Raw genomic sequence first — 25,008 nt, 5'->3', positions numbered from 1 at the left:
GGCAGCATTTACTGCCTATTATTCTGGCTCAGTGGCATGGCAGTATCTCTAATGACTGCGGGATAACAAGGCATGTTTCTCTAGACATGTTTTTTTCCCCACTTGATGAGGATTGGTTTCCCCTAAGCAATGAGATGTCCTGTTTGCATTTTTGGGCTGGTACTCGACTGGCCTTGCCGCAAAGGAAGAATCAAACACAGGGCCTGGCTGTTTCTATTTTAAAAGTCAGAGGAACAGGTCTAAGCTCGTCGACTGCCTACATATACCATTAGCAATGCGAGCAATGTTCCAAAGCAAAAGGAAGCTGGCTGAGGAGATGCTATCTCAGGCTGCACTCTTATGTTTTCATGCCATTCTTGTCCCTCCGCTGTCTCAATCTGAAGCCTAAAACCTCTTACCTATCTTCTCCTTCAACCTTATCCCTCCTCCGCCCTCACATTCTGACATTCACCTCTATCCTTTTTTGCTCATTCTGTTGCTCTGTCTCCCCGGTGCAACTCAACCATGAACTGGCCAGTCAAGATTCTTGCAAACATACAGGTAAACAGGCCATGCTGCTGTAAAAAGCTGCATTGAGGTGTGTCTTTCTAATCTTAGTCTGACTGGCATCGAGGAGGTGAGCATGTCAAGGGACTTGCGTGCAGCACAGGAATTTAGGAACAAAGGAAGGCAGATGCCTCCTCCCCCCCGATGGCCTCTTGTCCCTTTATCTCTCAAGGGCCCCTGGGATCACCGTCAGAGCAATTACATATACTGCCATAAAGCTTTCCCAAAGTAATAACACAGACCATGATTTTAATTCATGAAGTATAATCCAAAAAAATAAAGCCATAATGCTACAGCATGTTGTTCTTCTCAATGAGGGATCATTCAGTAGTAGATTACACAACCCAGTTCCCCTTCCTCTACATTTCCTTTTCTCAGCTTTATCTTCAATCAGCATGTTAAGCCTTATTACAATATGCTTTACATGGCGCCAGGGGCTGAGCCTTCTAACAAAGTCTTAAAGGTGCAGTCACACTATGCGCCAGTGAATATTTGCTTCACCCCTCATTCACTTTCATTGGAAATGACAAAAGGGGTTAGGTTAAAAACAATTTCAATGTATTGAGCTGAAGCAGAGTTCATGTTGTGACTTGAATTCTCTCAGCCACACAGATGGGCATGTTGACCTCTGAAAGGCAAAGCTGCGTGGCTTTAATTGAAGCATTTTACATGATCCAGTTCTAGACGATAACACTACACTGAAATGATCAATGAGCAAGTATAGCATGGCTTGAAGTCGGACTGAAGGAGTGCAAAACAAAGCCAAACATTGTGTGCATTATTCCTCTTGCACAAACAGCAAACACTGAGGTTCTGCACATCAACAGGATCACATAAATTGTGCACAACAGACTGCAGTTGCCCCATTTTAGGTTTGTATGTTAATACTTACCATTGATTTCACAGTCCTTATCTAAAGAGCACCAAGTGTTTCTCCCACTCAACAATCTCCTCTCCTGCATCTGACAACAGAGACAGTGCAGGCACAGCTCGTATACGGCAGGTAAGGAACAACAATCTGAGAGAAACAACATTTTTCTAGGAAATAAGACATCATCAGCTTAAACAAGTGATAACTTGTGCTTAAAGCTACTAATGCTGAGTTGTCAGTATCCTGATTGAACAAATTTAAAAGGTGAAGTTTTGTGACCAACCTTCCAGTCAGTGTTTACCAGCTCAAGACATGCAGACTCATGGTTCATCAAATTTATATTTCCTTTATATGTTAAATTAAAAGTGCCTGAGACATGTAGAAGGTAATATGTCCTATCTGGAATACAGTAAACATTGTACACAAATTCTACAACATGCAAACTGGAAATTGTGAGTTTTTGCATCATGCACCACATGGAGAAAAATGCTGTGGGCTCAAAGAATCTTGAAAGATTAACTTTCTCATTTGAAGAAAATTTTTTTACCATAACGAGGTACAAGCTGACCATTATGATGGCTCTAAAGTACATCTGATTGCTGCACAAAATAGCCTTGGACCTGAGCATGGAACCATGTCAATAGGTTCTCAGCATTGCTGATAATAACAGGCTTTTGCAGTAAGCTAGTTGTTTGATGGGCCGGTGATAGGCAGAGGGTAGGAGCAATTAGAGTTGAAAAGAAAATGCCTTACAAGGATATGTTAGGGGCCTGTAATTAAAAATGTGAACACAAACAAAACTGGGACGGTAGGTAAAAAAGTAAAATCAAACAAAATGTGAGTGTTTGAACCTGAACCTGTGTGTGGTAGATTAAGTAGATGTTATGATATTAGTAATGCAAAGTCTCCTGACACCTGTGTGTTCATTTGCTATTTGAGACAGAATACTGAATAAATGCTGACATCCTCATGATGTCAGGAGAAAGGCACAGACACAGAGTTCAGCTGGTCCTTTATCATGACCAGCGCAGAAACGTAATAGTCCAGGGGCCATTTTCACAAAACATCATATGGCCAACAATTATAATTAAATTAAAGTTTTAATTTTATCTATTGAATTTTGTAATTTGACATAATTATTTATTTAATTTAATTTGTAATTTAATATACTATTTTAATTTTTATTTTTTTAATTTTTTTTAAATTAATTTATTATTTAATCTAATTTAATTTATAAATTGATAAATTTTTTTGATTTCGTTAAAATCATTTTTAAATTAAATGACTTTCCATTTTTTTTAAATTTAATCAAACATATCATTTTAAATTATAAATTAAAATCATATTTTTAATTTAATTTTTAATAAATTCTTTATTTTCATCATCTTATTTTATTCAATCTAATTTTCACATTCATATATACTGATGGATATTCTAAGGTGAGTAGATTAATTCAAGACAAATTGTGTCTTAGTTCTCTTGTTAGTAGCTGTTAAGAGGAAACTGCTATAAACTTTTAGGAGGACTCCTTATGGTAAGATAAGACAATGCAGCCCCTGATAACTCTTTTTGAAAAACAACAGAGTTGTGGGTAAACAATGACATTTACAGATTAGTTATTTTGAACACATTCTGTGCCATAGCCTGATGGGATCTGGTGCTCTAACCCTCTTTTACCCACCCACCCCTCCATCCCTGAGATCTACAGTGGCTTGTAATTGACTGAGAGTTATGTTTTCACAACAGAGACCACATTAGGCAGGTTGCCAAGTAGCTACAGTAAATATTTACTGTGCATAACCAAACTATAGTAAGATCCATCAATACTGTGCGTGTCACGACATCGGCTAACCCAGATTTCTATAAAGTGCACGTGGAGGTGCCTCATGGCCTTCTGTACGGTACCTTCAGGGTTTTTGTTGTTGCTTTACAGGTAATATTTGTGCTTTCATAATGGAAATGGGTGATAATAAAGTGGGTTTATTGTTCTCTAACGTTGGTGACGCTTGATAACTTCTATTTTCTGTTCAGTTTTTCAACTTTGGGTAAAAACAGCCATTGGCAAAGACTTTATAAATGTGGTAGCTGTATTTATAAAACAAACAATATGGCGCAGTGCTGCACTGAAGCCAAGACCACTTGTATTGGTTTGTTATTTTTTTATTGTTATCTTGATATTAAATACATTTTCTTTTTACGTCAGCATAACTGATCATATTGTCAGTGTGTGGAAAGACAAGGCTGGTAGTGTGCTCTAGATGAGATTGAACTTGGTGTGTTCCCACTGGAAAAATGGCAAGTTGGCAGCGGTGACGGTGAGCGCTGCTCAGCTGAACTTGTCAAAATGTTCGCACAGCCTTGTTCATTATACCCCAATATACAGTCACCTGCAACTTGTCAAAATTGTGATGTGATGGCTGCAACTCATCACATCACATTGCACAGTTGATTTGCTTCCTTTTAGTTACCCATTAAAAAAAACACAACACAGGAATCAGGTTAATAACAGCTGATGTAATGATTTCAGCTTAACCAAAAAACTACAAAAATACACAAGTGGAAGCTGCCAAACTGCCGATTTCTGACTTTTGGACATGAAGTGAAGCTATTCCATATACAGTCTTAAAAGCCAGACTTCGAAAAGTTGTTTTCTATCTGAAAGGGTAAAACTGCACCAAATTATAGCAGTGCTGCCAGTTTTAAAAAAGCTTACAGGACAGGATGGTGGAAACAAAAAAAACTAATGAAAAATAAAAACTTTTACAGTCTAGTCAGTGTAACACAATAAGCAATAAGCCTGTATTAAAAGCTACCTGTGTAAAGCTTGTAAAGTTCAGTTTGGAGACATGAAGATTTATCTTTCTGGAAATGTTTGAGGTTGTCGTTTGTGGTGTACAATAAAATTCACAAACTACTGCGAATTATTAAATAAAAACACATAACACACTGACTTTATACAGCACAGTTTACGTACAATATAAGCACAAGTTTGTCCTCAGTTCCCTTTCACCACCCACACATTTGAGGTTATCTGCTACCATCTTTGCATGGCAGTTTCTTCCCAGTTGCATAAGTATTAAGGTTAAGTGACAAGGGATCAGTCCAAGGTTAGAGACGAAGAATGAATAGAAGTCAAGTATAATGTCCCTGCAGTTTCTAACAGAACAAGGAGGTGTGTGTGTGTGTGCAAGTGCGGCTTGATTGATATGTGGCTTGTTTCATCCATTTCATCAAGTGAATCTCCACATATTGATTGTGAAGGAGAACGTCCCAGTTGCAGGTCAAATGATCTGTGGCCTCACCTGGTACGCGGCTGCATGAAAGACAGCATTTTACATGACCTTTTCTCATGACCCTTAAAATACAATAAATGACTTGGTCTATAATGAGACCACTTAATGTGGGTGGTGGGCAGAAAAGCAAGATACAATGACCTGCCTTGAAACACTGTGGCTATAAAGTACTGTGCACTCAAATACACACGACAAGTCGGTGGAAACATTTGGTTTGTGCAGAATGACCGCTGAGGATGCAGGCTGCTCAAAAGAGGTTCTGTGAGCCCAAATAAGGACTGTTTATGTCCCTGTTGCAAAAAAAAAAACATCTTAAGGCTGATTGACGGGCTTCTCAATTCTTAATTATTATACAGTGGAATTCATGCAGCTAGAGAAAATGGGTGGTACACCTTGTTTATTAAGCAAAGCCCAAACTGCTCACTCACTCACACTGGGCTGGGCTTTGACATTAGTCTGGAAAATGAGTGTATATCTCTCCCTCTTTAACTGTGACTGTGCATACTGTGTACTGAAGCGTGTCAGTAGTTCAGGTAATGTCTGCACAGTGTCTAATTTTTCACTAATGTTTAGAACATTAGAGCAAGGCAGCGAGAGTTTGCTGTGCAAAATGACTGCTGTGCATAGATACAAAAGCATTTGCCTCACTTTAAACTCCCTTGAATATACACATAGGCTATAAATAAACAGAAAAAGAGCAACCTAACAGGTTTTAAATTTTGCTCGGTGCCACAACATGAAATCTCTTGTATCTAAAGTTTGCGATCGATCAGCGGATAAGAACGAACGGCAAACAAGGAGAGTCCTAGAGCTACCCATATCTTGCCATCTTGAACATGATGTTCCTAATGTAAAATCTGTTCAAACCTGCCTTGGTTTCAAAAACAATTGCACTGTACTGGTTTTATCATTCAACAACTAATAGTGTACCAAGCTACAAATACAGTAGTGGTGCCGTGGTGTTTTACAGACCATATTTCATTGGTAGGCAACTGTGGTGCTTAATTTGGTATTTTTAAGTATTTTTTTCATGAGGCATGATACATTGTTATTGTCCCTGTTGCTTCCCTTTTGTTGGTCAAACAATGTCACATTTATCAATATGAGTGAAATTAGATTATAGCAGACACAGAGAAATTAATCAATAAACGGATGTGTAGAATGTAAGTATGCAATGAAAGTAAAAAATAGCAATAGAAATTGTGGTAAAAAAATAAAAACAAAAAAACAATGCATAGTACAAGCAGTTATTTGGAGTTTAAACATGTTGTGATGACTATAAGGGTGAAACAGTTCATCTTTGTTTCCACCAGCAGACTTGAGATCTTTCTGTTTTCTTGAAGAAAATATGTTTTTTCCTAACATGTCAAAGAAATGCAGGTTAGGAGTTGGAAACTCTAAATTGACCATAAGTGTGAAGGGTTATGTCTAAATGTGTTAACTCCGTGATATTTTCCTCTTGACGAGTGTGTGCTGGGATAGTCATCAACCTTCTTAAACTTATACTATGAGTGGATCTGTGTATTGTGCATTTTACCATCACAAACATGAGTTTGCGAGCAGTGCCTTTTGCAAAGCGTGGTAATGCACTAATAGATAGCCACTCACCAATAAAAGATGGAAGAAGTTTGCGATGAAAAAAAAAATTCAAGATATTTAAAAAAATGTCAGTCAGAGTATATCTGTATTATTAAAATGCATGTATAACTTGCAATAATGCCACTATATTCTATGACTATATTCAGACGTACTGTTGACTCCCTAAATTGCGCCCATTCCTGTGACTCTGTGTTTGTTAGAAACACCTGATGTGGAGTAACAATAATGTGGATTTAAAAACGCAACAATGAAAGAAATGCAAAGTGTAAATGGTGTGCTAACATGCACTATATTTAAGTCAACCTGTGTACAACTAGAAAATGAACTTCATTTAAACAGCAAATAAATACATTTTCATTTTCAGCAGTTTGGAAAATAGAACAACCAACCCTGTGATTACTGGATAACCTGATGACCAAACATTCAGTATAGTACAATTACATAAAAGAAACAAGAACTAAGAGTGACTTTTTTCATCCAACAAACCACAATTTAGTCTTTGTCTTCTTAAGTAGTCTCTCCCTTATCATCTCTGTGCTAGTCTTGTGCCCTTATTTTACCTTTCTATGCTCAATTAACTGTCAGTTGTTCTGTCTCGCATACTGACGAAACTGTCATCAGTCCAGCCATCACAATTACGTCTAATCTTTATCTAGCGTGTTTACCTGACAGAGGATTTCATCCACTGGTGGATCTCACCTGGACTGCCATCAATAATTCAGTGAGATCACTGGTGGTAATAAGTATTTACGGTGATTAATGTCAACAAAACTCCCGTTGACTGCGGAGGGCCAACATGCTTCTGACACTGAGACCAGATGAGAGATGAACCAGAGCCCTTCTCTCTCTCTGTCTGTGTGTCTCCATCTCTGGCGCCAGCACTCTGCACTCCGGCTTTCCTCACTCTGACACTGATCCGGAGGATGATCAGAAGCAAGCTCATTCTTTTATTAAGATATAAAGCCAGTGTCAACCTCTGACTCTAATTTACTGTTTGTCTTTACGCAATAACGGCAGACCTTATGACTGTATGGATTTTTAACAGCATGTTGTAATGGTCATCGCCAATAGTCTCGCAGACTTACAACCTCCTAACCTCCTGCTCCTACTAGCCGAGGCTTTAGAAATCAGGGTTTGACAGGAATATCGCAAGCTGCATGCCAAGTCAGGTCACATTTATTTGTTTTTTTTTTCAGTGTTTACCCAATGGAAACGCCAGCATATTCATACTGTGTTGTGACTATGTTTTGCTTTCAAAATACCAGAACAAGATACTCCAATTTACTGTCCGGCTGCCAGTAGCACGTGTCCTGTTTAGTTCTTAAGGTAACTCTTGGTCATTAGAAGCTTGTCTTGTATGGGAGCTCCCAAAGAAAACACACACAAAGCTTCCTACATGTTGAAGAATGGACATTTAATTAACAGGTTGTTAAAGGAGAGATGTTATGGAGGAGGATTTCCAAGCCGTTCTCACTGGATTTCCCTTAGTAGACTATAACTTGAGTGACAGCTCCATGCGTAAGCATAAGGTCATAACCTCCTCCACATATTGTATGCACAAATATAGGACAAAAATCTGTGTAGTATGCTGTAATACATGCATCAGATTTTACTGGTGTTCAACATAAGCAAACAGTTCATTGCTGACTGAACAGCCACTGCTGCTAAGTTAAGAAAATAAACCACACATCCTCGTGATCACTCCTCTGGGTGCCTCATGACCCTGAACAGGATACGCGGTTTACAAAAATGAATGGATGGACAGACTTAATGGGGCCTAGATCAGAATAATTATATATAGACTTTTAGAATCTTTAATTATAATTAACCAATAAATTGGCCAATTTTAACAAGCTAATAGTTAAAGATCCCCCCCCAGACATGTTTTAAGACATATAAAAAATACTCTTTTCCACAAAAAAAGTCTAATTACCTCCTTAAAATCATTAAAAACAAATCTCATCCATCTAGAATCAATCAATATGCAAATATTGCTCATTTCAAACGTTTAACTACGGGATGCAACATGTCTCCTATTTCACTGTTAAGTTCATTCTCAGTGTTTGTGCACTTGCGGTTTCAAGTTTCCAGATCACACTTGTCTAAATTTGATACTGGACCACGCTTGACTTGTGGTGAGTGGAGGGTGACTTCAAAGTAAAATATAATATGTTTAGCCAATTAATACTTTTGGTTTCTTTTTCTGTCTTTGAAAGAAAAATAAAAAATGAATCTTAAAATTTAAAAATTTTGTTCCATCACAAAAATAACTTGTTTCCTACATTAACATTAACACTTTCAAATTCATGATGGTTTGATAGTAGAAGGCTGTTTTCATCTTCAGCTGCTGCTGAAATTTATTCTAAACTCACCTTTATTTCACTTCACTTTGATGGCCAGAGTCAGTGCTATTTGTTTTCAGTACAGCGTGGAAAACAACGCTCAGTACACAATGTCAACTGCACTCCATATTCCAAGACAATGAAGCAGCTACGTGAGTTTAAGATAAGAGTATAAAAGCATGATTAAGTGGCATCATAACTTGTTTTGAAGCTAACTGAGGTCCAGTGTGCAACTGGAACGCCCAGTTGTGTATCCTGGCTACGCCAACCATGAACCGCAACATCTCCAGTTTGAGTCAGACCAGGGACCTCTGTGGCATGTCATTCGGCCTCTTTCTCCCATCATTTCCTGTCATCTCTAAGAAATACACAAAAATAACCAAAAATAAATAAAATAAATAGAGACAATATTAAAAAAAGATTCAGTGCTGTATGAGACATCGTTTAGCCCATAGTCCCATATTCGGGATTTTATTAATGTGGGAATTTTTAACGAGCTAATTGAACTTTTGTGTGGAAAAACATGTCAGCAGCTTTAACTTTAAAGAAGTGTAAGCAGTGTTTACTGCCTAAAAATGAATTCAAACACACAGAACAACAACTGGAGCTAATGATGGCTGATTAAAATATAATCAGTTTTCTCTTAATTGATTTTCCCTCTAAATGTAATCACAAAGGCGAATATAAAGGGAAGCAGGAGACATAGCAATATGCAAAAGACACTGCAAATCAATTAGATCAATGCATTTTATTTCCATTTACTGTAAGAACATGAGCTTGAGATGGGAATCATCTGTATGCGTTCAGTGTACTTTTCAGAATTAAATACTCAGGATGGCCCCAAAAATAGCCTGACTTTGGTTTTTGACATTCCTCCTGAGAGTGTGTGGAGGAACAGAGGCCATCGGTGCTTTAAGCCCTCCATAATCCCTGTATACAGCCCCCAGTCCACAAACCCCAGCATGTGGTTCCACTCAGGGCATAATGAGCGCGATTTACCCACGACATGATAGCTGCGGAAGACTGAACAGCTTGGCCTCGAAACCACCCTCCTCTCACCTCTACACATCCTATATCTACTGGCAGAGGAACTGCTTTGGGGCTTTAACCCCCACAGGATGCATACATAAGGATGAAATGCTCTCTTGTTAAATGTAATTTCCATAATTCCTTTTCTTCAGATTCTTGATGGACATTAAGACACATGTAACGCACATTATTATATTTTCATAAACAAAGCCATCATTAGCGCTCCGGGGTCTGAAGTTTTGTTTTACACTCGCAGCCACTCCTTCCTCCTCCTTCCAGTCTTGATTAGTTTCTCCAGCTAATGGAGAGTTTCCTGTGCGAAAGAGAAAAAAGAAAATCCTCCAAACAAACTCTCTAGAGGCATTTGTAAACATCTGATGTACAGAAAAGTCACTACAAGGTGTGGTGTGAAAAAAATCCCCGACCAAAATTTGATTTGATCTGAATCTCGATCAAAGTCCTTAAACATGTAGGATCATGAACATGAAGCAGACTGCGTAGTCAGAATAAAAGCCCCTTTTTAAACTGAATAGTTTGACCTCTTTTGTGTTGTGTTTACATTCATACTGCCAGCTCCTGTTCTACTTGTGTTTGACAGGATGAAGACATTAAACTTCTCTCTGGTCTCCTGCAATGGTCGGCACTTCGGCAGATCCAAACATCTTGAGGAGCCACTGCGTTAAAAATCTAGTGTTAAACAAATGGCCCACAATCAGTACTAAGTGAATATGAGCAAACTCTGTCAGCAAGATTTTCTCCCTCTGGCTGTCTGCGTTGGCAATGAGTGGGAGAATGACTGCGTGGACTTTTCCAAGCATGGGAGTGCTGGCACTGACCAGATGGATTGCAATGTGAATTGAAATGTAAGCTTGTAAAATCCAGATGGCTGCCAAAGATCAGGTCATTGCTATATGCTGTTATCCTTAACAGAGAAATACCAGGAGTTCTTTGGATATAAGCTAATTGGAACACATCGTCTTTGAGGTTTCCTTGGAGAGGACGGAAACATTCCCAGGGTAGATGTGCGGAGTGAGCGAGTAATAAACAGGTTTTCAAAAGCCTTATGACTACTCTGATGATTTACAGCTTGCCATCATGAACTGAGCAAAATCCCGGACTGTTCTGCACACTGTAAATCAGGTTTTCTTTCTAGGGAAGAATGCAGATGTTGTCAAATATGTCTCCAGAGTTACAATTCATTTCACACAAAGCAGGGAACAGTGGGGTCAAGTGCATTGCAGGACCATGTTAATTTGAAAGATTTGCACATGATTAAAGGCGACACATTATTCTTTTTGTGATTTTCGGTTGTTTATATACTCTTAGGATATCTATGTTAAACATGGTCAAAGTTCCAAAACTTGAGGTTAATGTATGTAGAAATGCTGGGGTTTAAGTTCTCAGGCACCATGCCTGATTTCAGGTTTAGAGCAGTTTTAAATTCATCTAAAACTTAATTCAATATGTTTGTACACATTTCCTCCTGGACAGCTTTTCAGGCTCACAAATCTTTTCTTGCTTTAATCCCTGAAAATCCTCCCTGCAAGTCAAAAGCCAGAGCCTCAGCCTGTTCTGAACACTTCATTTGCAACATATATTTCTACCTTGCCAATGAGCTGATGTCGAGTCGTTGCACATGCCCACAAATGGCCATCCATTCCATAGCCTTGGTTGCTAAGGTTGTTGCTAAGATTTTTCCATCTGTTGTTTGCATTGGCTACTCGCATATTTCAGATCGGATTCTGGCTCGAACATGTACGGATGTATTTGACAAGCTGACATTTTGGGTAAAGAATGAGAAAAAGAAGTGAAATCTTACTACTATAGTTGGTTTCAGAACAGAGTGGGCTCCTCGGCAGGGGGGCTTAAAGAGACAGGAGCTGAAACGACCTGTTTCAAACAGAGGCTGAACTGAGGTGCTGCATAAAGGGCCTGTATAACATGAATAAGGAATTTTTTGAATTGGATATTATGCAAAGATATTCCAGTAGAGCCCCAGAATAAAGATATAGACCTGGAAATGTGCAAATGTCCCCTTTAAACACAGGATTTTGCTGAAGTTTTGGAGACGTCACACATTTGGCCTTACTTGGTAAATGACATGTAAAAAAATAAATTACAAATTACTATTCATTAGCAACATACATTAGTTTTGTCAGTTGTGCACAGTGAATGCAAAAAGTTATTCTTGCAAATGGATATATTGCATATTATGCAATATAAATCACTTTATGCACAGTGCACTAACATTACCAACACGGCTTTGTAATGGTGAGAAACCTGTCACGGTTGATTCCATTATCAACAACTCAGCTTGTGCCAGCTGCCGTGCTTGACTAGACTAGGACCAGGTCCAGATCCACCAATGGCATCTTCTCACGCAAAGACAAATGAGCAGCTGTCAAGCTGTCAGCTCCACACTGGTGACCTTCATCTACAGAAATGCTGTCAAATGGGGCCTTTTGGCCATCAAGTTGAATAAGGCACCAGTGTTTTGTTTTTGCCCCCGTTTCCTGTCAGATGAGTGACAAAGTGACCCAGAAAAATATTCTATTTAAACCTGACAGAGGAGAAAAAGGAGGGGAGACTTTTTGCATTGGATGAGAATGACAAAGCACATTGCAATACAATACAATTAGATTAAACATCTATTAGACTCTCCCCAAAGATCATATATTTTACGGAGGTAGACGGCCTAATGTACATGGAAAAACTTATGTTCAGTGAAATGAAACATGAACCTCTGTGTAGTCTGTGAAAAGTTTAAAAACCCAAATATTCTACTTTAAAGTAGTAGTTTGATATTTCTGGGAAATACTAGAATATTTTTTCCAAGAGTTAGATGAGAAGATTGATACCACTCTTGTTTGTACGGTAAATATGAAGCTACAGCCAGCAAGCGGTTAGCTTAACTTAGCTTAGTGCGGCACATAACCTCCCATAAAACCACTAATTGTTGTTTTCACACAGTCTTGTACCGATCAAACAAACAAGATATAAAGTGTTAATTAGTGAGCTTTACAGGTACATTTCTTGTTAGCTTTGGACAGAGCTAAACTCTCTGCAAGAAAGAGAATGAGTGTATTTAAGTACAAGCTGCTTTGGAAAGCCCATAAATAACTTATAATGCTACATACATATTTGTAGCTTATACAGTTGGCATTTTTACTGAGAAATGCCTGCTGACTGATCTCATGATACAGGTTCACGTTCCTCTCAAAGCAACTGGTGTGAGAAAATAATAATGTGTTGGAAGAACATGTATTGAACCACATGACGATGGTAAACATGATAAAATGTGAATACACAGGGTTAAAAATCAACATAACAAGTGCAAAAAATAAATGATTATGAGAGTGTTCTCTTGTGTCTCCAGTCATTAAGTAAAAGTGAATGCAAGATAGGAAGAAATGCAGAGCAATCACAGCTGCAGTCGTAGAGTTTGCCAAAGAAGGAACTGCCCGGTGACAAGACAGCTTAGCACAGCAGCAAGCTGAATATCTGAAGTGAATCGCATGAAAGGCATTTGCCTGATTGTTCTTCTTCAGTGCACCGGCTTGAGTATGAGCGAGATAGCGATCTATTATTTTCTTTTACAGCTTTGAGTCAAAGGGAGGGCACTGATTTCCTGTTCTCCGCAGTCAGGGATGCCTCGTGCCTTGTGGTCAGCAAAGTTGACCACAAACTGTACTACAAATAAATATTTAGAAACCTTTAGAGTTGTCGGATTGAATCGGAGATAATGTGCTATAATCACAACCAAACAGCGACGCCTGCCTTTTTTTTCTTTTTTTTTTTACCGCAAAGGCAACATGTCTTTAAACAAGTGACAAAAAATGTTGAACCTTGGATGTGTGTGTTTGACATAATCCAGCATCATTTGACAATCGGAGCAGAAGCCAGCAGTGGAAAAGCCTGTCTCATTGTTGACACAGTCAGGTGACAGACACAGTTAATAGGTTAACAAGCTTAGTGTAGCGTTTACATTTAACACAACATCAGTGATGGTAAAGAACAGAGAGCTACTGGTCATCAGATACACAAGGTTATTTTTGCAGTTTTAATGCAGATGGATTTGTCTAATTTTTACATGTTACACACATTTTACACACTCTAATGAACAATTATTGGCCTATAGTTATATATACTATGTGTCTTTGTGAGTGTGTGTGGTTGATTGTTCGCATGTGTGTGGCTCTATTAAGGGTGCTGATCCCTGTATGGCTTCAGCACACAGGCACACTTTTCAACTCCTCCCCTCTGCCTTCAGCCAGGGTGTGATTAGAGCCAATACAATCTTGGGCAACCTGCACTGCACTCAGAGAGAGAGAGAGAGATAGGGAGAGAGAGAGAGAGAGAGAGAGAGAGAGAGAGAGAGAGGGAGAGAGAGCGAGAGAGAGAGAGTGCAAAAGAAAGAGTGGGCAGCCACTCTGGTGCACTCTGGTGGTTCTTGCGACAGCGTCACTATTGCTTGATCTCCAACAGTCCAACTGTGTGGCATTGTGGCTCATGCAAGATTCAGCGAAACTGCAACTCTCCTCTAATCCCAGTGGACATATACAAATGGACAATGCTGAGTTTTCCTCTACAAGACTTTTTTTCACCTAATGTTTGCACTTTTTTCTTGGATTCATGAAAGTGTTGCAACTCCATGACCTAATATTGTTTCAGCTTTGTGGACAGTTTGGATACATCTTTTTAGAGAACATGTCGTTGCCTTCAGTAGACGAATCTCATCTTTGGAAAGATGGAAAGCCACTGCTGAAGTTTGAGCATCGCCAAACAAGACTCCGAAAGGCGTGAAATGTAAGCAAAAAAGCAATGCACAGACTAGAATAGAACTATTTCTTACTGAGGAAAACTCCTACAGAAAAACATCATTTTTTTTTATTTTTAGCACATTTATGATGCTTGTAAGAAGTGTAGATTTTTCAGTTTTGTTAACTTTGACGTGAGAAAACACATCTTCCGCTTCTTGTGACTGAGTTGAGCCGGTGAATAATGGATGGCAACCTAAGCACAGTAGCATCCTATGTGACCAACAGCACAGGACCCTACCACCATGCAGCAGGACCCTGGAGTCTCATCATTCTGGTCATCATCATACTGACCATAGTTCTGGGAAACTTGCTTGTCATCATAGCTGTGGCTCGCACTTCACAGCTACAGACGACGACGAACGTCTTCATCATGTCTCTAGCGTGTGCGGACCTCATCATGGGGGTCCTCGTGGTGCCTCTGGGGACCACTATTGTGGTGACAGGAAAATGGCAGTTGAGTGACACGTTCTGTGAGTTCTGGACTTCCGTGGATGTTCTGTGTGTGACAGCGAGCATTGAGACGCTGTGTGTCATAGCAGTGGATCGGTATATAGCCATCACCAGGCCGCTGCGACACCAGGTTTTACTCAATAAGTGGCGTGCCAGGGTAATAGTTTGTTTGGTGTGGGTTGTGTCCGCCTTAATTTCCTTTGTACCAATTATGAAAGGGTACTGGCGTGCAGACGGAGACCCTGAAGCGGAGGAGTGCTACAATGACCCTGCATGCTGTGACTTTGTGACCACCAGGGCCTTTGCCATTATATCTTCTATAGTGTCTTTTTACATTCCGCTGCTCATAATGATATTTGTGTATGCAAAAGTCTTTCTAATAGCGAATCGGCAAGTACAGCTTATAGATAAAAGTCGCATGCGTTTCCAGAATGAGTGTGCACCACAGATGCAAGTTGGCCCCCACATCAATGATATCCTGCCCTCGGCATGTGTGGGCTCCAGCAACAATGCAGTGCGGAGGAAGAGTGCCAAGCGAAGACCGTCACGGCTGATGCTTGTCAAAGAGCAAAAGGCCCTCAAGACTTTGGGTATCATCATGGGGACCTTCACTGTGTGCTGGCTGCCGTTCTTTGTCGCCAACATCATCAACGCTTTTAACAGAGATGTTCCATCAAAAAAGATCTTCCGACTGTTAAACTGGCTGGGTTATATCAACTCTGGTCTCAATCCTATTATCTACTGCCGGAGTCCAGAGTTTCGTACTGCTTTCAAGAACTTGCTGGGTTGCCCATGGGTGTCCACCCTACAGCTCAATACTTTCTATAAAGAGCTGCGGACTCGCTGCTCCTGTTTTCTGTGGCAGGCTGAGTCAGGCACGGCAGGCTCTTTCCAAAAAACTCCGACTGGCAGAACGGAGGGGAACGACAGCCTGACCAGCACTCAGGGAAGCAGCAGAAGTGAGGAGGCTTCCCCTGGTCGTATCCAGTCCAACGGCAGCACACAGTTCAGTGACTTCTCAGAGCCAGAAACTGAATTGTAAGTTTATTTTTCTTAATTCATTTTCCTCATGCAGTCAGTTTGTTTCAGTATGATGAATGTTTTAAGATTTCAACTTAACACAAATACTCTTCAAATACAGAAAGTGTAATTGTACTGTCAAAGACATTGATAATCATTTTTGACAGCTGATACACAAACATGATATCATGCACAACAACTACAACAGTTAATAACAACACAACTACCTGCCACAATAATAAAATAATGATTAAAAATACCCAGCAGGGAAAAGTCACATTCTGCATTTTACTCACACTTACAGGAATAATTTAATTCAATTTGTTAATCTTTTTTTTAGTATTTGCTATGAAATATTACAGTTGAAATACTACATTATGAAATCTCACTGCATCTTACTTACTTACTGAGAGAAACTCACAGACTTGATATCAAATCTCTATGAAACTGAAAGGACAGCGAGGTGGCAGTGAGTGTTTGAAACAAGTTTGAAATGTTTCATTCCCCTTTTTTCCTCTTTTTGAACATGAATTCAATAGAGTTATCTGTAACATCAGTGGTCCATCACGTGGCATGTGAGCAGATCATTTGCACTATGAAGCTGAAGACCCTTAGAATAGAATCAATTTCACGGGGAATCAAACAATTTACATTACTTACCGCTTTTGGACATCCTGCTGCAGATTAGCAGACTATTGTGCAATGATGCTGGTGAAACACGCCTACGCATGTGTGCTTGTGTGTTTGTTTCACTTTTGTTTGCCAGCACAATAATCAAAAATGAAAAGATAAAGACACTATAAATAGCATTACTTTACATTTAATGCAGTTTGCAAACATCGTCTTTAACGGTTAATTAATGACATTTGAAACTAAACATAAAGATATTTAATAGAAAAACATTTATCTGTTTCCTATGATTACTAATATATTTAGCCCATTATTGGTTATTTATAAAAGTTTAACTCTATACATTTACCCATCTTTTCAGTATTGTGCTTACTATATTTCTTTGATATACAGTTTGCAGAGAATAAATACATAAACAAGGCATCCTACTTTTAAAGATGTCAAAAATGGTCTTAGGACAGATACTTTTTTTTCATTTTGTATATCATTATGCTGCATTATTATGCATTTTGCATTTATTAAAAGTAGAAATCCATATTTGGACATGTTCTAATACATCAGTGTGCTGCTGTCCAGGAGTAAAATAGACGGAGCGCAACAGTACAGAAAAATAAATAATTTCTGAACCACTGGCAGCAGCTGGGGTGTTTCAATATTACTAAACTAAAACTGGAACTTAATATTTGAATTTTTATGCATATTTAATGAATGTTTGAGGACTGTACCTGTATCGGTTACTTTACTATGTTACATGTTATCAGTGTTTGGACCCGGCTGTAAACATAGTAAAAATAACTAACAGATGTCCACAGGTTGCTCATAACCTTAAGACATGTTGCTAGCACTGTGTTTGGGGTGAATAATGTTTTACACTGTATAACAATAGATAACAATGTCATTAATTAATTTAATACTCCATAGAAACCTGTATGCCTTATATGTAGCTTTTTTGTCAATTTTATCATCTGGTATCTGATGAAAACTGTATCTCATAAGGATAAGGGCCTTTAAATAACACTGTAAAACCTTCAGCTGTACTGCTGAGCACGTTTGATGACATTTCCAAATATTAGTGTGGCTCTCTGCCTGTCAGTGGGCCTCAGTGTGCCCTGCCCAACACCCCCTGCAGCAGATAAATCTTTATCACTTACGCACAAGACTTCCCCCGTAACTGGAGAGGCTGTTTACAAGACTGACAGCCAATGAGAACGCCCATGTTTACACAGGTTAACTGGGGTTGGACAGATGAGTACTTGATCATTATTCTAATATACAAGTTCAATGCTGCAAGATATGCAGTAATAATTATGAGATGGTAGATTTTATTTTTTAGGTTTTTAGCCCATTAGTGGTAAAATGTAGGTTGATTGTGGTGTAAGAATTGCGCCACTTACCGAATTAATTTATATCATGACTTCTGCATTTGAAAGTAGTTGAATTTCCCTTTTTTCTCAAATTAGTTTTCAATTACAATAAAAAAGCTTTGAAGTTATTGCCATTAGAAATTATTCCACAAGATTTCAAATTCATCTTGCAGAAAGTTTTCTGTCTGTGGCAACAATATTAGCAGATATTATTACAGCTGAAAAATCTCAAAATCCAAAAAAGACAAATGATACTTGACTTGATAATCATAGTTGTTTAAAAATATATTGACAACTAATATGTAATCAGTGTGGTTGGTTATGTCTCCAACTTTTACTTCTAAATTATATGTTGTCACAAACTGAATGCTTTTGCGCAAGTTGAAATTATAGCTTGTTTATGTGGATTTCTACTAACAAACAGCAGATAAAGTAAATTTGAAGTGTTTAAATTTCAGAGTGAAATCAATGAACTTAATTTCAATAATGCACATAAACATGCAAATTATGCAATTTCTAACACAAAAGTTAAATTCACAACTCATTATTCAATTTTATTTGACAAGTGGCGGGCCACATACACTACAGCCCTTGCCTTGCCATCCGAATTCCCATGAGCAATCCAGTTTTATGGAAGAGGGATGTTTCATTTTAAATATTTACTCTGCATACTATATATCATTTTCCTCTCCTCTTTACATGACATCCTCTCAGTGGAATTTTATAGACATAATCAATGGGGCTGTAAAATGTGAGACATTTAAAAGCATATAAAAGTCTTCCTTAAAAGGAGCCTGGTGTGTTCTGTAGTAAATCACCCCAAGGGGAAGGCTCAGCAGACTCACACTGTGCTTTCAGCAGGATTAGAAACCTAAGTGAGACCAGCCGTTCAAGAATGACTCTGACGAGGCCATGGCTCCAAGACAGGTTTAATGAACGAATGTGACAAACTGTTCTCAATAGAGTCTGGGCTTCTGTAGAGGTTAGTTGTTGCTTCAGAGTGCCAATAATACCATGCTAGAGACTATGCGCTCCACAGTTATTCCTGTCATCTATTTAACAAGCTACACAAAAGACCAAATTTAGCTCCACATTTCCTTTAAACCCTGGGACAACATGCAACAGCAGGGTTGGTTAAGTCAGGGGCTGATGTATCCCCAGGGCTGATAAAAAGCGAGGTAAAAACCACTGAGATGAATGGTTACTAGGGAAGAGTGGCTGCACTGCTCTGCACAGCACATAATAGCCATTATCAATACTTACTTTGTTTTCACAGAAATACATGCAGGCATATCATTCCTACCCTTATCAACATACACAGTCGCCTTCAGACTCTGTCACGTATGCACCATGCTACATATGACAAGTGCATGTTTTCATGGATTCCCTGCATAACAGCGTTTCTAATTCATCTGTCACAATCCTCTGCCAGTTAGTTTTAGTCATCAAAGTGCACATGGAGGCAGATCTGCTAAGTTGTGTGACTTTTTTCACAGAATTAATTCAAGTTTACCATTGTGTTCTTCCATTGCATGTCACTCTGAAGTGAGATAGCCTGCTACTCCATTAGTCCTAATATGTGTATTGGAGGAATTTAAGACAAAGCCTTCATGTATTTGAAAGGCATTGCCATCTTATGAGCAGGGGGAGCTTGTTAGCACAGTTTATCCATGATTTAGAACACTAAAATTATGTTAACAGAGAGTGGAACGTTTATTTTTCAAAGAGCAGCAGCCAACAAGGTCGCCAACAAAGTAAATTTCAGTGTGAGTGTATAGAAGAAATGAGGAGTCTGACAGACTGGTCCAGAAACATGACCGCACGTCTCCTCTTCAGCACATCAAAGACACAGAGTTACAGTGCAGAAGCCGTACAGGAATGTAAAACCATGGAACAATATTATTATTATTATTACAGGAAACATGTCTATGTGCACTGCAGCTGTGCTGATGCATTACAATTAAACGATCAAAACACACACCTGAGTAAACGGCTGTCAACATGTTGCATAAAAACATCTCTAAAAGTGAAAAAAGGTATCTTGCACAGTCATCAAATTCACATTAAAATATTTTCCATCTTAGACAAAATATAGTAGCATAAATATTACCGTGATATCATGAGCTGATGGTGCAGGACAACAAAGCACTGCGGCTGATCAGCTCAGATTTAACTCTGAAGCAACATCTGACGGCAACGCTGGCGCTTGCACTGATCTACAATTGAAAATGGATTTTATGCAAATTTGCGTGATGCATCTGGACTCTGATAATACTCTTATTGACAATTCACAACAAAATCTTCTCATAACCATAAAACAAACAAATACGGCACATACATATTCTTAGCTTGTGTGCTTTTACTGTGATGAGTAAAATGTGCACAAATAACCAAATATTAAACAAAGCACAGAGAGACAGTGAAGAATGTCATTCCCAATATTAATACTCACTATGACTCACTAATGTCACTACAAGTGTCTCATTACTCCAAATGATTGTGTAAATATTGGAGTCATAGTAGTTGACAGCCCATTAAGACAACTCTAAAAAGGACATTGTGTTTATAATGCAGGCATCTCAAGTTTATACTGTAAGTTACTTTGTGTTACTGGAATGAACGGCATCATTATGCCAGCTAAATATGAAGATATAATTGTATTTCTTGCACATGCATGCTGTACCCTCCCAAAATATCCAGTGCTGTATTAATGGACACTTTGTTATTGCAATATGAGTGTGAAAATACAGCATGAAGTACATACGTATGTGACTGACCGGTGATTGATGTTTGTTGCAGGGTTTGTGATTGACATTGGCATTTTACTACACTGAGCTGCTAATGTGCAGCAGGTTATAGCTACATGTGGTTTCAAAGCGGCCCAAATACTGGTGTAATAAGTTAAGGCATTGCATCGAGCATATCATTAGGAACACATTACCTGATGTTTTGATGGTGTTTTAAGAGGGGGTGGTGTGCGCTATTGCTTTTTTCCTCTGTGCCATGAACCCTGTAATTCTGAGCTTTTCTCTGCAGTATGCTAACGGTGCCTCTGACCGAACTTCCATAAAGTGCATTTACTTCGCTAAGAGCGAGATCAGGCCCAAGAGAGCATGAAACAAGGGGCAGAATAAAGCAAAACATGTTGGTAGTGACCTGTGGGAAACCTCCAGCATTCCCTTTCAAGCCTGGCTGATATCAGAGCCAATCACACTGCATCGGGGTCTTTAAATGGAGGCATCCGGGAGTAGAGCAAACACTTGAGAATGTATAATTCTAAATTGTTAAGGTCTGGACAGATTTTTAAAACAGCAATAAACCGTAACTGAATATTCTTCTCTGATGTATCTCTACAACAGCTGCTAAAATCATTACAGCATGACCGAAGCTTTCAGTATTAACACTTTCTATCACAATAACACAAATATTTAATTTAATTAAAATCATGTTTGCATTTCAAAGGTATTTCCTGATTAATGTATTCAAGAATTTGAAAATGATTAAATGTCTTTGGCTTAGAAATTTGTGCAACTCATCTCCTAATATATTAATTCATGGTCTGACTTGGTGTCTGAATTTAACTCTTTGTATTGAGTTGCACTTGCAAAAATCTACATCACAATATAGAGTAACATTTATCTTAACAATAGCAATAAATATTAAAGTATATTTTAACATATCAGCACAGGACAGTGTCTTTCTCCTACTGGCTTGCTTTTAATATGTTTGTTAGGATTAATTACAGTTTAACAATTGTGGACTTTTTGACTGACTTTACGCTAATTGGTTGGTCTGTGAACGGTTACATGCCACTGATTTTGTAGCTAGATGAAAATTAAAAAGACAATTACATCTGATTGACAAGAGCCGTGACACTGTTTACAAAGACACTGCTTACAAAGACACTAGTTCAATTATATGAGATTCAGATTAACTAAAAAATGAAATTAGAGTAAATTTAGATTCACGATGTCTGTCTATCAGTAGATTTGGTTTGTCTGGCCTACTATGAAATACGTAAGCAAAATTATATTTAGCTGAGTTTTCTAGCTGTTTCTATAAACAGATTATTACGTTACAAAACATTTCTTTTTCTTGGATCGTGTACATACATTTTGAATATTTATCCCAACAAGTAGTAGAACTACTAAACAAAAATACAAATGACTGAAATCATATTAAACAATACGACTAAATAATTTCTATTTGCAGTCAATACTGTATGTCAGTGTGTACATTGCAGAGAGAAAATACACACGCCACAGATGATGAATGGATTTTCCTTAACTTTGATGAGCTTAGCTCTTTTAATTTAAATGGAGACTACAAAAATATGTGCAAGCTATGTCTGTGGTTTGTAATTTAAAATAATCCAATGACTCAAGCGTGAATGTGAGGTTCAACAGAATGTATAACAGAATATTATTACTGGAGCCTTTTAGCTTAAAATCCCTCTTACCTATGAAATGAGGGAAAAGACTATTGTGATTCCACCTTTCTACATACAGTAAAATGGTAAGATTTCAAAAAAACTATGGGAATCCAGATGAAGCTGCATTGTAAATAGTTTCTTGCATATCCTTTTCAGTTCTAGTTTATGTCTTCCTGTGGAGACATGTACAGTGGAGGTGATAGCATCAGAATTCCTGTCTTGTTGGAAAAAAAAGGTACACTTGTACAAAAGGATAAGAGGATAAGAGGGTACAAAACTTTCTGTAATTAGTAAGAAGAAAAATAAATGGAATAAGCCAGCGATGATATCATTGTTTTTCAGCTAAAAACATCAACATACTGTAACCTGTAAAACAACTACAACAACTTGTTGCCTCTGAGTTTTCTTATCTGATAGAAACTGAAATGCCACAAAGGGTGTGACCAGCACAGACCAACAAGTCATACAGTGACATACAGTAAAAAGCACTTAGTGTTTTTTTGATAGGGTCACATCTCACAGGGCTGCACACCAAGGTATTCTGTAAACCAATGAGGCTAAAAAAATAGACCATGTGTTCAGAATTCAATAGAAAAATTGGAAGAAAACAAACAAACAAAAAAAAAAAACAGTGACATAATCGCAGATGATTGTTGGATCATGTCATTCTCAGTAATTTCTGCCTTAGAGACTAAACAGCATAATTGCAAACTGAATGTCACACTGATTGTAATGGCAAACTGTTCCTCCCTAGGTGACACCGGGTCATCTGTTCTTTGTACAATATTCAAATTAGACAACATTTTACTGTATTTACATCAGATTTGCTCAAGCCTGCTTTTCATTTCAGTAGAAATAGCATATGCTAACGTGTCCATCTCTTTTCAGCTTCACATTGCAGGAGAAAGACGGATGAGAACTGTGAAATGTCGAGCTACTGAAGGAAACTTTGTTCTTCAGCCGTTACTGTGAATCCTGCAAAAGGCTGAGACCAAGCAACAGTGAGGACAACCTAAAGAAGAGTACAACCATCAGCCCTGATAAACTCCAATGAGTGAGATGACTGGACTGACCTCTCCGTGGACGGCAGATGGACTACTGCAACTCGCTGATATTAGGTGACACTAACGTTGAACCTCCCAGTGTCATCTACATACTGTTTGCAATAGACTTTCTGTTCCTGAATGAGAAAATATTTAACTGCAAGTTTTAAATACATTCCAGTAAACCTTTGGACACAGTTGATGTGATCTGTGGTTTCAAAAGGACAAACAAAAAACAGATTTTGTACAGTATATTATCTAGTAAGTTATCTATTTATGATACACTGAATCTGTAGCGTAATACAAAAAGTTGTCTAACTTAATACAAGGTCAAAATTCTGGCAAGACTGTTTTCACAATCCAGTTAAAAAAAAACTTCATTTTCATTGCACAAACTCTTCAGTGTAATGTCAATTCAACCAAAGGGCTGTGCATTCAAATATTCAATTCTGGTGTCTGTTTTCAGTCTTGATGTTTCTATTTGGAGCCTGGACTCTGTATCCGCACAATAAGTTATCATGCTTACATCCTGTAGTCTATGTTAAGTCATACCATGGCTATGGAAAATGTTCATTTCTGATTGGCTGAATGTTAAAATCTTATGTGAAAGATAATTACGGTCAATAGTTTAACAATTGTTAAGTCATTGTGCAAGGTACAGTATTATAAACTGCAGGTAACCATGGCAAAAATACATCTGCTACAGCTACGTTGCCAGTAAACTCCCTTCCATTTTTTCCTTTGGTAAGTGGCCATGTTATAAGCTCTATAACGCACTCTGAAGTGTTCTGATATAGAAAATAATGCACTTGATGGAGGAAATACTAGTGTACTTTGCCTCCACCTCATCCATTATTTGTTGTATCGGCACATCTTGTCATGCGTTGTGACTTTCGTATCATCATGTGTTGCATTGAGAAATAAAATATTATAAAACTGTGTAACATTGGTCATGTGTGCTCTGTGTGCAAACTGCCCGCGGCCATTCATCACTAAATCTTTACTATCTACTGTACAACAGTGGTTCCCAACCGTTTTGGCATGTGTCCCTCCCAAAATGAAGCATAGTCTACTTGTGACCCCTTGTCATCTGTTAGGTTAGGTTAGGTTGTTTCGTTTTACAGTTAAAACTGAAATTAAAATTCCACCAAATCAGTTGGTGTTGATAAAAGTTTTTATTTATTTATTTGTTTTGTGCAGGCGGTGTGCACCGCCTACATTGGTGTTCTCCAGGAGTGAATTTACCACTGGGCCAAGCTTTCAACCTCTGCCATAGCATCCTCTTTCTTACCACTCACACTAATAATAGCCTCATGATATGACAATATTCACTTAGATGACCACAAGCCTTGAGTCACAGAGTCAACACTGGCTTCATTATAGCCGGTTTTGCAGCTTTTGTACTTGTGTTTCTGGTTCAGTTGTTTGGCTGTAATTTTTCTCAGTGCCATGGACATCTGGGCAAACACAGATAGCCTGACACACATTTCACCTGCAGCCATAATACGGTTCGATGGGGGCAAACATGTCTGGCAATCCACAAATTCAAAGGTAAATGTTTTGTCGTCA

At 38.4% G+C, this 25,008-nt stretch overlaps 1 protein-coding gene across 1 annotated transcript; it reads left to right on the top strand.

The window, feature by feature from the left end:
• Window positions 1-14,024: 14,024 nt before the first annotated feature.
• adrb3a (adrenoceptor beta 3a) lies at window positions 14,025-24,383 on the top strand. The gene is made up of 2 exons (XM_067606521.1): window positions 14,025-15,988; window positions 23,285-24,383. Exons 1-2 carry the CDS (start codon window positions 14,682-14,684, stop codon window positions 23,310-23,312), a joined length of 1,335 nt encoding a protein of 444 aa, XP_067462622.1. The 5' UTR covers window positions 14,025-14,681; the 3' UTR covers window positions 23,313-24,383.
• The last annotated feature ends 625 nt before the right edge of the window (window positions 24,384-25,008 follow it).

This window comes from Thunnus thynnus, chromosome 2, assembly GCF_963924715.1.
Source record: "Thunnus thynnus chromosome 2, fThuThy2.1, whole genome shotgun sequence".
NCBI classification, from domain to species: domain Eukaryota; kingdom Metazoa; phylum Chordata; class Actinopteri; order Scombriformes; family Scombridae; genus Thunnus; species Thunnus thynnus.
This window is presented reverse-complemented; position numbering and strand designations above follow the sequence as displayed.